At 43.3% G+C, this 12,599-nt stretch overlaps 1 protein-coding gene across 2 annotated transcripts in view; it reads right to left on the bottom strand.

Moving 5' to 3' along the window:
* Positions 1–2,518: 2,518 nt before the first annotated feature.
* Positions 2,519–12,599, bottom strand: part of PLA2G4A (phospholipase A2 group IVA) — a 99,006-nt gene continuing 88,925 nt past the window's right edge. For both annotated transcript variants that reach the window (XM_069862352.1, XM_069862353.1), the window contains 4 exons: positions 9,268–9,452; positions 6,503–6,698; positions 6,135–6,292; positions 2,519–4,716 (listed from right to left, as the gene is read on the bottom strand). In XM_069862352.1, the coding sequence (XP_069718453.1) occupies positions 4,585–4,716; positions 6,135–6,292; positions 6,503–6,698; positions 9,268–9,452 (671 nt within the window). In that variant the 3' untranslated portion in view covers positions 2,519–4,584. The remainder of the gene's footprint in view (positions 4,717–6,134; positions 6,293–6,502; positions 6,699–9,267; positions 9,453–12,599) is intronic.

Here is a 12,599-nt window from a genome sequence, read left to right as displayed (position 1 = left end):
TTTCCCTTTTACCTAGCGTGAGAATGGCCAGTGTATATAACACAATTGCATGAGTCACATCAAACCACACAAATCAAAGCCGTATGAGAAGTGCAAAAGCAGTAAGAGTGATGAGTGAATTTACGGCTTCAGGAAACATCTACATGCTTTTGCTTTGAGTGAGCAGCAGACCAAACACGTGTTATGTAAATGCACACGGTTGCACAACTCACTCCTCACTGTTAGGGAGTTCACATCCATCTGGGCGTCCAGAGGGGCTGAGCAGCTCTCCCCCAAAACAGGCTGTTTGGGGCTCTCTGTGGGTGATCCGGGCTGTGTTAAAGAGAACACTACAGCCTGTTGACACCAACCTCTCAAGTTTCATCCCACAGACAAAACATGCCGGGTCAGACCAGAAAGCGCGTTCCTTCTGGCCCCAGATTCAATGCCAAAACGAATTTTCTTCTGGCTGATGCAAACGCTCTTGAGGTCAAAGCTCTTATACTCTCATGCTTCCCGGGTCAATAGGATTTTATTCTGAGCATTCATTTCCACTGCTAAAAAGCAAAGGCAGGAAGAGCTATCAGATGCCTGCCTTGGCAGCTGGAGACAGCCCCAAGTTCATATGGAAAAGGATTGTGACCCCGGAGCTAGGCTGGGTGCCAGGTCTTGGGGTGGGACAGACACATAGCCCGTGCTCACCAGCGAGGCTGAACCCCTCACAGTGACTCTGGGCGAGCACGACTGCACGTCCACATCCTGAAGGCATCACCGAAAATGACAGATTCTGTCACCTGAAATAATTCATTCTCTAAGCCTGCCTTTCCCTGCCCGCCAGGTATAACAAGTGCAGTTGGAAAAACCATTGGAGGCATAAAAAAAGACGAAGCAGGGACTGAAGGAAGGGACAATGAGAAACAAAGGACTCACTTCGAAGGCTAAGGAAGAAATGTGTGTGTTCTTGTTTTCACATCAATCAGGAGTGGAAGAGGTTCTTCTTCACTGTGTTATTCTTCTCCTTTGACGCAATTTTTAACATAATGTGTGACTCATAAGTCCTAGCATTCTGCTTCGCAGCTGACCTGAAATTAAGATTTAAATTTCCAAGTTTCTGATCACACTAGGATGGGTTTTTCCATTTGAAGTTTATGGACACAGAATTAAGATTGGTTTTTTGCTCAAGACTGCAGTGAAATTTCAGCCGTGAACTTACCAATGAGCTTCTGAGGAGCCCAAGACACTTCAAGTATTTGAAAAAGGGTTATTTTTGGATGAATTTGATGTCAGCAGAGAAAAGGGGGATCCTGCTATGCTTAACAGAGTACCTGCTCCAGAAGAAGATGCACACTGGTGCCTACAGCAGTGTAAGGTCTCTGCAGTGTTGGATTGAGAAGTGGGACACATGGTTTACACCTGCACATCCATTGTGTCCCTAGGCACTTGTTCCTCCTCCATACACATATCAGACCCCATGCTTTTAATGCCTTTAACATTTTAGTCTTAGACCTATCCATTGTAGCTGACTCAGCCTTTTTCACCATACAGTAACGGTAGAAAAATACTGGCACACTTTCCATTGGAATCAGCTTGGGTTGGAAGGGATCGTAAAGATCATCCAGTTCCAACCCCCGGCCATGGGCAGGGACACCTCCCACTGGATCAGGGGCTCCTAGGCCCATTCAACCTGGCCTTGAACACCTCCAGGGATGGGGTAGCCACAGCTTCCTTGGGCAACCTGGGCCAGGGCCTCACTACTCTCATAATAAATTCCTCTTTGTGTCTAGTCTAAATCTGCCCCTCTCCAGTTTATACCCTTTGCTCCTTGTCCTATCACTACAGGCCTTTGTAAAGCAGCCCCTCCTCAGTATTTCCGCATACCTGCAAATGAGGCTGCTCCAGCTTCAACACACAGCAACACACTAGCAGCGACCAGATCTGAACAGGTTTGGAGGAGCTTCCATCACTGACCTGCTTTTTAAGACAAAAAAATAAAGTGATTTAGATGAGACATTAGGCAGAATGTTTTCCTGTGAGGGTTGGGAGGCCCTGGCCCAGGTTGCCCAGGGAAGCTGTGGCTGCCCCATCCCTGGATGTGTTCAAGGCCAGGTTGGATGCAGGTTGGAGCAAACTGATCCAGTGGGAGGTGTCCCTGCCCATGGCCGGGGGTGGGACTGGATGGGCTTTGAGGTCCCTTCCAACCCAAATCATCCTGTGATTCTATGAAATCCAAGATTAAAGGTAAAGAGGACCCAACACCCTGTTGTCGTTCTGCAGGCGCTCCTAACTGGACAGCACAGAACATCCAGCAGAGCACTGATAACAACAGTATCAGCAGGAATAAACATGGATTGATGTGCTGTCCCCACACTGAATTGCCCCAAAAGTTGTATTTTTCACATCTAAACCAAAAAGACAAAATAATGAATAAAACCTTACTTGTGTGCTGTCCCAGTGGGTTCCACATGGCATCAGGCTCTTCTGCACCTCTTCACAATAGTGAAAACATCACATAAACGATCAAAATAAACTGACTGAAAATGGCAGGTACCAAATACAGCTGTTTTATTTTTTATTTTCTGGTAAAACTGTGATAATATAAACTTTATAAAGCATGATGAAACACTTCCAGAGAACAGTGTAGGTACATATTGTAAAATAAAAAGTAAAAATATGTTAACAGAAGGAAATAAAAACATTAAAAAGAAAACACGACAATAAAATAACGGTACCAGTTTCTTCCTGTATTCCAAAATTTATTGAAAATACTTAAATTATGCTGCACTAAGATAAGTTACTTTTATTTTCTCTCTTGATTTTAAACATGCACTAACTCAAACAGAAATAAAACCTATTGATCAATACCAAAACCATTATTAATCGCATAATATTGCATGTAGATTTAAAGAAGGATGATGCGGTAGCTGTTAAAAGAAATGCGTTATAATTACTTTCCCTCCCATGGGCTTACAGATTTTAGCAATTAAAAACAGCTCAATAATTCACAATAAAAGGAACAGCCACTGAATTAGCAATAAACTCTGATAAATGAGCTGTTATTACAGAAATTGTCAAAAAAACATCCAATAAAAGATCACCTGCGCTTCCTACAGCCCCTGCACAAAGTGATGGCTCTCATCACGACTGTGGCCTTTGGGCTCACTAGGACCCGAGAGCTAGAAAGAAAGGGTATGAGATCAGAACCCTACCAATAGCCACAGAAATCCCAACACTAAAATTCCACTTACAGCTCCTTCTGATCACAGTTCTGCAACTCTTCCTACTGAGAATACGCTTTGTAGCTTGAGATGAGAACCTCGGAAGAAATATTTTCCTGTGAGAGTGAGGAGGCCCTGGCCCAGGCTGCCCAGAGAAGTCGTGGCTGCTCCATCCCTGGAGGTGTTCAAGGCCAGGCTGGATGGGGATTTGAGCAACCGGATCCAGTGGGAGTTGTTCCTGCCCATGACAGGGGTGATGGGACTGGATGATCTTTAAAGTCCCTTGCGACCCATACTATGATATGATTCCATGATATGACTCTATGATGATATTCCCAGTGGAAGGAGTGCTTAGCTTCTCCCTCTGCCTGATATCCACAGAGGAGCCAGGGAGGCGATCGCCCCACTCCCCTCCACAAACACGGCCGTGTTATTTTGCACTAATTCAGAGTCACCAATCACACCTTGAAATGAACCACTAAGCCCTTCCAATCCCCTCCAAGCTCCAGACGAAGGCAGCTAAGGAATAACAGCCACCACCACTGGGTGCATTTGCAACTTAATCAATTGGAAGAAACCAGGCAAGCGACCCGAACACTGCTCAATCTTGCATGTGGTGCAAGGCCACCAGTGACTTTTGGCCATTTTCTGTGCCACACACATTATTTCCAAGAAGGGGGGAAGTTTTTCGAGGTGTGACTGCATTTTTTCTATCCATTTGCCAAGTTATTTTAAGAGACAACTCATGGAAAGAAGCGAAACTGGAAACACAGCCTGCTGATGGAGTTCTGCTAACTCACTGCTGACAGTTAGCAGTGAGCAAATCCCTTCCAGTATAAGAAATCAACCTGACCAGAGCAGGTAAGCAGCCAAGTAACTTCATATCCTAAGGAGCCGCTGCTGACTGGCAGCAGTTCGGAATTACCGACTTCTCCAACCAAACTGAGGGACTAACTTCTCACTGAGAAAAGGTAGAGTGGAATCTGGCCCAAACCCAGGGACACGCATCATCTCTGTTATTAAAGTTTTATTCTACCATGTTTCTAATTCTACCTTGCATTTCAAGATATGCCCAGCTTACTAAAATCAGGCAATTGCCCCGCAAGGAGGCACCAATGTTTGCAATTTTGTGAGAAAAAGACACTGACCCCAATGACTGTCATTAAAATAAATCGATTCCATAGGTTTTAAAATAAGGATACCAGCGTACTGAAATGTTTCCAATGTTTTAAAACTTTAAAAAAAATCATCTAAATGTGAAAATCCATAGGAAAATGTTTTCAGGAGTTTTGCACAACCCTGTTCAGAAGCAGCAATGCTCCAATAATGTCTGTTGACTCCAGTTATACAGAACCAGCTTCTTGAAGGAGCAGGACCTACGATGCGTCCTCTATGTGTGGTTGTTGTTAAGATTGCTTTTATTAAAGAATCTCCTTGCTTCAACACTGCTGAGAGACACAGAGCAGCGAGAGGGGTTCTCTTTTCTGTATTCAATGCTTTCCATCATGGCTTGCTTGATCACCTGGAAAACAGCAAACAAGGTGTCATTCAGGGAAATAACTAAAGTTTTAGTGATTTATTAATTGACAGAAAAGCCCCCTTCAGATGTTAACGACCATTGCTCCTGCTTTCATCACTGCTCCATCATTGAACAAAGAGATTGCTGAGTGTTATCGTAAATACTGGTTTTCTGATTGTATAAAACAATGATGCTAATGTTGGTAGTAAAGATAGGACAGGGTACCATCACTTAAACCAAATCCCAATGAAATCTGAAGGATAAACCAAAACACTAAGAAAATCCATACTAACAGGATATAGACAATAATTATCTTGAGAAAGAGTAAATCTTCACTTCTGCTTCCTTCGTCCTGAAGTAAAAAGATTTGTTCTTTACTATGAAAAAAACCCACAACATTTCTTTATCTGGGATGAGCATTTACGCTTGTGAATATGGCAAGTTGCTCTACGGATGCTGGGATCATGGTCTTGTGTTAAGCTGGGATCAATTTCAAAGAATTATTACAGAGATAAAGACGCTTCCAGAGATTGTAACAAAAAGACCTCAATTGCCCTTTTTTTTCCAGTTACAAAATCAGTAGACAAAGAACTGAGTAGAAAATCTTGCCCGTAACACCTGCATCCCATGCAGACACCCTTGCTCATTCATCCTGCAGGACTCTGGGTGGCCAAACAACAAAACCAATGGAGGAATCGAATTAAAAAGGTGAATTTGAGTGGATCCTAACAAGCACAGGCTCAAACATTATGAAAACCACACTTAGTACACTCCAGTAGTTCTTGGAAGATGGCCACATTATCACATCAATCAATCTTCTTAGTCTCAGAAATACAGTATAGGCTTCCCCCCCGCCCCCGGAAAGCACCTCTGGCCTTTTAAGTTGTGTATTTGCTTAGTGACTAATTATTAACAGAGGAACATGGATAGCAACACCTGCTACAACACTGCTATTTCAGTTCTTCAGAAACAGACACCAAGTGAAAAGACCAAACTCTCTTCACTGAATTCTCACTGTGTGACTCACTCGGTTCCCTACAGGTAACTCCAGCCTCTGCACTACCTATAGATACCAGACTCTTCTTTCCTTCCCAGGCTGGAAGGATGCAAGGTGACCACGCAAGCTTGCACCTGCTTCTATACAAGTTCATGAAGAACTTACATGAGTGCACCCCAGACCTCATTAAAATAAAGCCCTTTTTTCCCCACTGAATCTAATCGGTTCTGATGCAGCCTCAATTCTGAGAAGAGCAAGGGGCACAACTAAATGCAAGAAGCGCTTTGTACATCGTAACAATCAGGCAAACACTGAAATAAAGCCCCTCACCTTCTGTATGACAGAGGCGGGGTTTATCTGCATTGCCTCCTCTCCCATTCAACAACCTAGGCTCTGTAAGCCCCTGCCACATGGGCATACGTACGTCTATGTTATTGAGGGTGTTGAATTCCATGAGATCATGCAGCCTCTTGAAAGCCTCATTGGGATACTGGAAGTTGAAGGTAGAGAACGGTGTATTCGGATCATCAAAAATGTCAAAGTCTGCAAAATCCTTCTCTTCTTGCGTTTCTCTTGGCACACCTGCATGCAGAACAAATACAAAAATACAATCTCAATGTTAGCTCTGAAAACCCACCATCTTATTTCTTAATGGCTCTTTTGAAATTCCCGACTACAACAGACACACTTGAAGAGTTATTTCAGAGACAAAACATTTCCCATAGAGAACCACCGTGTTGTTAAGAGAGCTTCAGAGGCACTGGCAGATTTAGCATCAGAAACCTTACTGACCTGGAGCTTTGTACTTCCGGAAGTTGATGTTGGCCAAGACAAAATGGATGATAGTCGGGCAATCTTTCTCCGAAGAGGTATCCTTTGGTTTGAAAACATAGCACTCCTTCATACCCTCTCGATCAAAGACATGTGGGTCTATTTTCGGGAAAGGAAGTTTGTTCATTTTGGCCCATTTTTCGGCGAGTAAAATTTCCTGCAAAGGCAACAAAGGCTCAGGTGCATAAAACCCTCCACAGTAAAGTGATTTTACATAGAGAGGCCGAGGTCAAGTTGGTTATTAGGAGCAGTTTTACTAATGCAGATGGCAGAAGGACTATCAAGTCAATCTTGTATAGATGACCAAACCGAGCACCTAACTCAGTCTGCCCAACCTTTACCACCTGCGATGATTCACAGGAAGGAAAGAGCTGGTCTGTCACATAAATCTTTGGGTGAACTTACAAAGCTGACAGCTAGAAAAAACCATCCGTAATTTTACTTGCAAACTGAGTATCAGTGCTATGGAAACCACTGAGAGTTAATAAACACCAGTCCACACGTTGTTATGTTCAGAGTCACTGTGCAGCAGAGACCAGCATTTGAAAGCATGCGAAGTGAAGAAATAAGTCTGGAAAACAGGTTTTTTCTTCCTTGTGGCAACTCAGTAAACAAAATAATTTGTAAATAATGACTCAAAAGCATGTAATGAGGATGTGTGAGAGGGAAGGTCAACAACCTTAATCTTGCTTTTGAATTAAATGGGACCCTTCTTTAGGTAATTGTTTTGGATACACAACTGATTAAAAGACAGTGGGTGTAAAATGATAAAACAAGAGCAGAGCCATTGCTTTCAGCCACCTGATTTCCCATGTGTTGGAATAATAAAAGTGTATTAGAGTGCTCCCATAGATACAGGGCAACCCTTGAACCAGCATATACTCCTTGTAATGCAAGCAGAAGCAATGGGATTGCACAGCCCATAACCAGAACTGGTTTCTGTCCTTTAGGCCATCCAGCCTCTGCCTGTGGAGACCTGTGCATCCACTGGAGGCACGTCACTTTTTTATTATGGACACATTCGTGCTTTGGAAATAATGAACCACTCTCTTCACGAGTGACTACATAAAACCCAAACACATCATTTAATTTTTCCACCTTTTTTTTCCCCTGTGTAAAAAGGCTTTTGCCTTTTTGAAATCAGAGTTTACAGAAAAACCTTCAGGACACCATTTGACTACCAATCTACAACTCCATCTTAAGTTATGTTCCCCAAAGGGGAACAGAAGAGTGCAGCTGATGGAGATAAAGCTCAGTGCGTAGGCTAAGAGTAACGGAGGGGACTACACACAGACTCCACATGCAGAACGCAGCACAGCTGGAAAAAAAACAGGTTTCCGAGGAGACGGCAGTTTTGTGTCAGCAAATTTAGCTGGCAGGGAGAATACTCAGTCATGACAAAAAGGGAGACAAATTCCAAAATAAACGGAAAACTAAAGAAAGTAAAAGACTGTGGGATTCAGTCAATTAAGGAAAAATGAAGGCTCTCAGCACTAGCAGGAGTCTTCTCGGTGTTCTGCTCTTCCAAGCAGTCCCCAAGAGACTGAGAGATAACAGAAGCCACTCCCCTTTGTATTCTCCCGAACCTTTTCTATGCATTTGATGACACTGATCTAGAGTTCATTTTGCTACTGCTCTTCTCTTCTAATGTAGTTTTGAGGTTTTGTCAGTTGATGGCAAAAGGAAGGAAAAAATACTCTCTCTGTTCTAACTGAAATGTCTCTGTAAAGCAGAGAAGAATGCCAGACACTTCTCGAACAGGCACGTTTCTTGGTTTCCTTAAAAATACTGTTTAAAATCCACCTGGGTTTCAAATAAACATCACCTCTTTTTAAGTACCTCCCAATAGTCTTGTAAGTGCTGTTTTTTCTGTGTTAGCTACCAAAATGTTCCAACATTAAGTTCTTCCAATCAGTTGGAGCTGTCTGGGTGTGTAGGAAGAAATTCCTCCTTCTGTCTAGTCTAAATCTGCCCCTCTCCAGTTTATACCCAATGCCCCTCATCCTATTGCCACAAGCCTTTGTGAACAGCCCCTCCCCAGCTTTCTTGTAGCCTCTTCAAGGCACTGGAAGGTTCATATATGGTCTCCCTGGAGCCTTCTCTTCTCCAGGCCGAACAACCCCAACTCTCTCAGCCTGTCCTTGTATGGACACCTGGCGGTGCTCCAGCCCTCTGATCATCTTCGTAGCCTCCTTTGGACCTGTTCCAACAGCTCCACCTCCTTCTTATGCTGAGGACAGTCCCCCATGTGCTTTATCATAGCATAGATATAAATTAACAGTTAGCCCCACTTCCAAAATGTTATATATTTAGCAATACCAGAGCAACTGAGACACACTTCTGCAAGATGATGCCAGAAAGACCTTCACTGACATCACAGCATCACAGAGCGCAGCTGTGCAGGGCAAGAGCAAGTGCCCAACTTCATTGTTTAACACTGACACAAAATAAAACTCTGCAGTTAAACGTGAAGTCAAGACTTCCATAAACACAAAAGAACGACGGCTTCAAATGAACTATACCAGCCTTCTTTGTGTCAGTTGTCTCATGTGAGTCATGTAAACAGGAACTGAGGCAGAGTGCAATATTCTGCCTTGACGTGGAAACAAATTGCTCCAATGCTGTCAATACAAGAGCACTAAGGTCTTCTGGAACCATGAAAAGTGGAACCAACCTGACTGGAAGAATACAGCTGAGTCAACAAAGGAAGAGCCTATCTTACTTACTTTGAAAGGAGGACTGGAATCGCTAGGCCTCGCTGAAAAATCAAAAGAGATTATAAGATCCACACCTCTCTGAGGCCTTAAGATCAATGGGTATGGCAGGTTAAATGTAAGCCCACTGTCCACGATATGAATCTTCTTGCTCTTCACATCTAGAGGCTCATATATCCTCTCAAACTCATCGGGATCTGCACAGATGAAAACAAAAAACCACAAGAACACACCAGTTAAAAACTGAAACTGTGATGGGCTTTCCAGTTTCTCTGAAATTCCACAGAATTCAAAATGTACAGTATCCCAGCTAAGCACACCGTGAACTCCTGTGTCACCTTACCTTTCACCTTAACAGCCATGAACAAAGAGAAATAAACAGAGCTGGAAGGGACCTCTGTAGGCCAAGTACAAATGCCCTGTCCCGTCGAAGAAGCACAAGTGGCTCAAGGCAAAACTGAAGGGGACAAATGCCTGGGTTTCCCAGCATTACCCCTTGACCCCTAATAACTCCTGCACAATGGAAAGTGTTTACGGGATGTTAAAAGACTGATTCCTAATGTACATCCCCTCAGCGTCCTTCAACTCTTGCCCAAACTTCTTCCTCCAGGTTTCCTCCCAACACCCCCTTGTACTTCTCAGCTGCTCTTCCCAAATAACTGAAGTTGGCCTAAAAAGCCTTAATACAGCTCTACCCTCATGAGATGCTCGTCTGTGTTTGCCCATTACAATTAGGAGTACCAAGTCAATTCGCTTGCTTATCCACCTATGCCAAATCCCATAACTTCACAGTCACTACTACGCTAGAACAAAAGGAAACGGTAACTCCCATCCTTAGCTGAAATCAAAGCACTGGGCAGAACTACACACAAGCCACTGACTGGTCTGACCATCACAGCGCAGTATCAAAGAGCCTCCCACCTCTCATACCCAAACTGAGCTGGAAGACGATGTCTCCCTCATAGCCCCAGTACTCCCTGGTGCAACTCAGGAAAGAAACCTTCCTGTCTTTGCACTGATCCAACTCTCTGGATACTAATACATGATCTGGACGCTAATAATTTACCTGGAAACTAATAAATGATTCCTTCAGGACTTAACTTCTCTCCTGACAATTTTTTCCTGCTCTTAAAAATATTTTCAAGTCCATGTTTTTGCCTTTTGACTACAAACTATTGCTAATATCTGCAGAGGGCAGTGTAACCCAAAGAATGCTGAATAATACAAATGCAGAATAATACAAATATCTCTTGTATAATCAAACTTCCTAGCATCTATTTATTGGTGACGGAAATAATCTAAAACAAGATATTTTAATGTGAAGAAAATACATGAAAAATTATTCAAACTCTAGCTCCTATCATTTTAGGATCCAAGGGAAAAAAAATATTGTTATAAGCAGCAAAAAAATCTCAGAGCAGATATTTTGACTTTTTATTTCTCCTTTTGTTGTTGTTACTTTTTACTAGAGGGCACTTTGTTAAGAATGAGGCATCACCTTCCTCGCATTTGTCTTGATTTCTACACAAGAAATCACTTCCTAATCATTGCCTATTGCTAAAAGTCTGAGTGTGAGTACACACGTACATAAACACGCTTACAAACAGATCATTTTAGCACAAGTAACCCAGTATTCTTTTTCCCTCTCCTTTTTTAAAGACAAGATTCCAACCAAAATTTAACCCTTACTCTCAATAGAATTTCTAGAAACTGCAGGAACATTTCTGTTCAAGTTTTGCATTATCCTACTGTACAAAGTTTGAATTTGAAAGTCAAAAGTTATCCTTCAAACAAGACTTCTGCCACTTATCGTAATGTTTGTGATAGTGTGCAACTGCACACCCAAACTTCCTACCAAAAAGGCACCGAAGACCAGGATGGTTCCTATCATTGACATCCTGCACGACTTGATCATCACATTTATCACAATAATTCTATGAAGTTTTAACTCACAGAACCTCAAAGTGTCATCAATAAATTTATAATGAGCACAAAGGTTGGGTTTTATTAGTCGTGGTCTTCTGCGACTATAGGAGAAATTCCATTTTTTTTCTTTCTGCTGTAATTAATTTTAGAAGCACATTCTAACCTCTGAAGTAAGCAGAAAGTTTCAAAACGTAACTTGTGTCCATGTTACGGGGTCAGATTTCAAAAAGCAATGAAGAAGGACTGGGAGAATGAAGAATGTCCCTGTAGGACATCAGCTTGAAGACCGTGTATGGAACCTGAAGGTGCACAATGCCATGGGACTGATGAGATGCATCTGTGCATCCTGAGGGAACTGGCAGATGAAGTTGCTAAGCTGCTATCTAGCATGTTTGAGAAATCGTGGCAGTCGAGTAAGGTTCCCACTGACTGGAAAAGGGGAAATTAACTTCCATTTTTAAAAAGGCAAAAAAGGAAGACCCAGGGAACTGGGTCAGTTTCACTTCTGTGTAAATTGTGTCCTGGGCTGCATTAAAAGAAGTAGGCAAGGGAGGGGGGATTGTCCTCCCCATACTGCACTCTGGTGAGACCCCACTTGAAGCCCCACATTCAGCTCTGGAGTTCTCAGCACAGGAAGGACATGGATCTGTTGGAGCAAGTGCAGAGTGGGGCACGGAGATGATGCAAGGGCTGGAGAACCTCCCATACGAGGAGAGGCTGAGAGAGTTGGGGTTGTTCAGCCTGGAGAAGACTCAAGGAGACCTTATCGCAGCTTCCAGTATCTGAAAGGAAAGCTGGGGAAGGTCTCTTGATCAGGGAGTGCAGGGATAGGATGAGGGGGAAGAAGTTTAATCTGAAAGAGGAAGATTGAGATGAGATCTTGGGAAGAAACGTTCTCCTGTGAGAGTGGGGAGGCCCTGGCCCAGGTTGCCTGGGGAAGTGGTGGCTGCCCCATCCCTGGGGGTGTTCAAGGCCAGGCTGGATGGGGCCTTGGAGCAACTGGATCCAGTGGGAGGTGTCCCTGCCCATGGGCAGGGGAGTGGCACTGGATGGGCTTTGAGGTCTCAAACCATTCTATGATTCTGGGAGAATCCAGTGTTACTTTAACAATACATCTTTAAAGGCAGACTCGGCATGTAACTCCATTTGGTCTACCTAGGACCCGGAGCCAGAGGCTAGAATTAGCACAGCACATCCAGCGAGACAAGGGCAGCGGGCAGACTGAACTGTAGGTCAGGACACTGCAAGGGAGCCCGCAAGTGCTCCTGGGAGAGATGTAACGTTCAATAAGCATCTTTGGTACTAAAAGAAGCATCACCTACTTAATAACTTCTGCTGTGGTTATTCTACAGGGCTGGATAAGAAACCTTTGCTCTTTTTATACTTTACCACACATGAATCCAGATCAATTGTTCCAC

This window comes from Phaenicophaeus curvirostris, chromosome 8 (assembly GCF_032191515.1).
Source record: "Phaenicophaeus curvirostris isolate KB17595 chromosome 8, BPBGC_Pcur_1.0, whole genome shotgun sequence".
NCBI classification, from domain to species: domain Eukaryota; kingdom Metazoa; phylum Chordata; class Aves; order Cuculiformes; family Cuculidae; genus Phaenicophaeus; species Phaenicophaeus curvirostris.
Note: the sequence above shows the minus strand (reverse complement) of the source record. Positions and strands in the feature narration are given on the sequence as shown.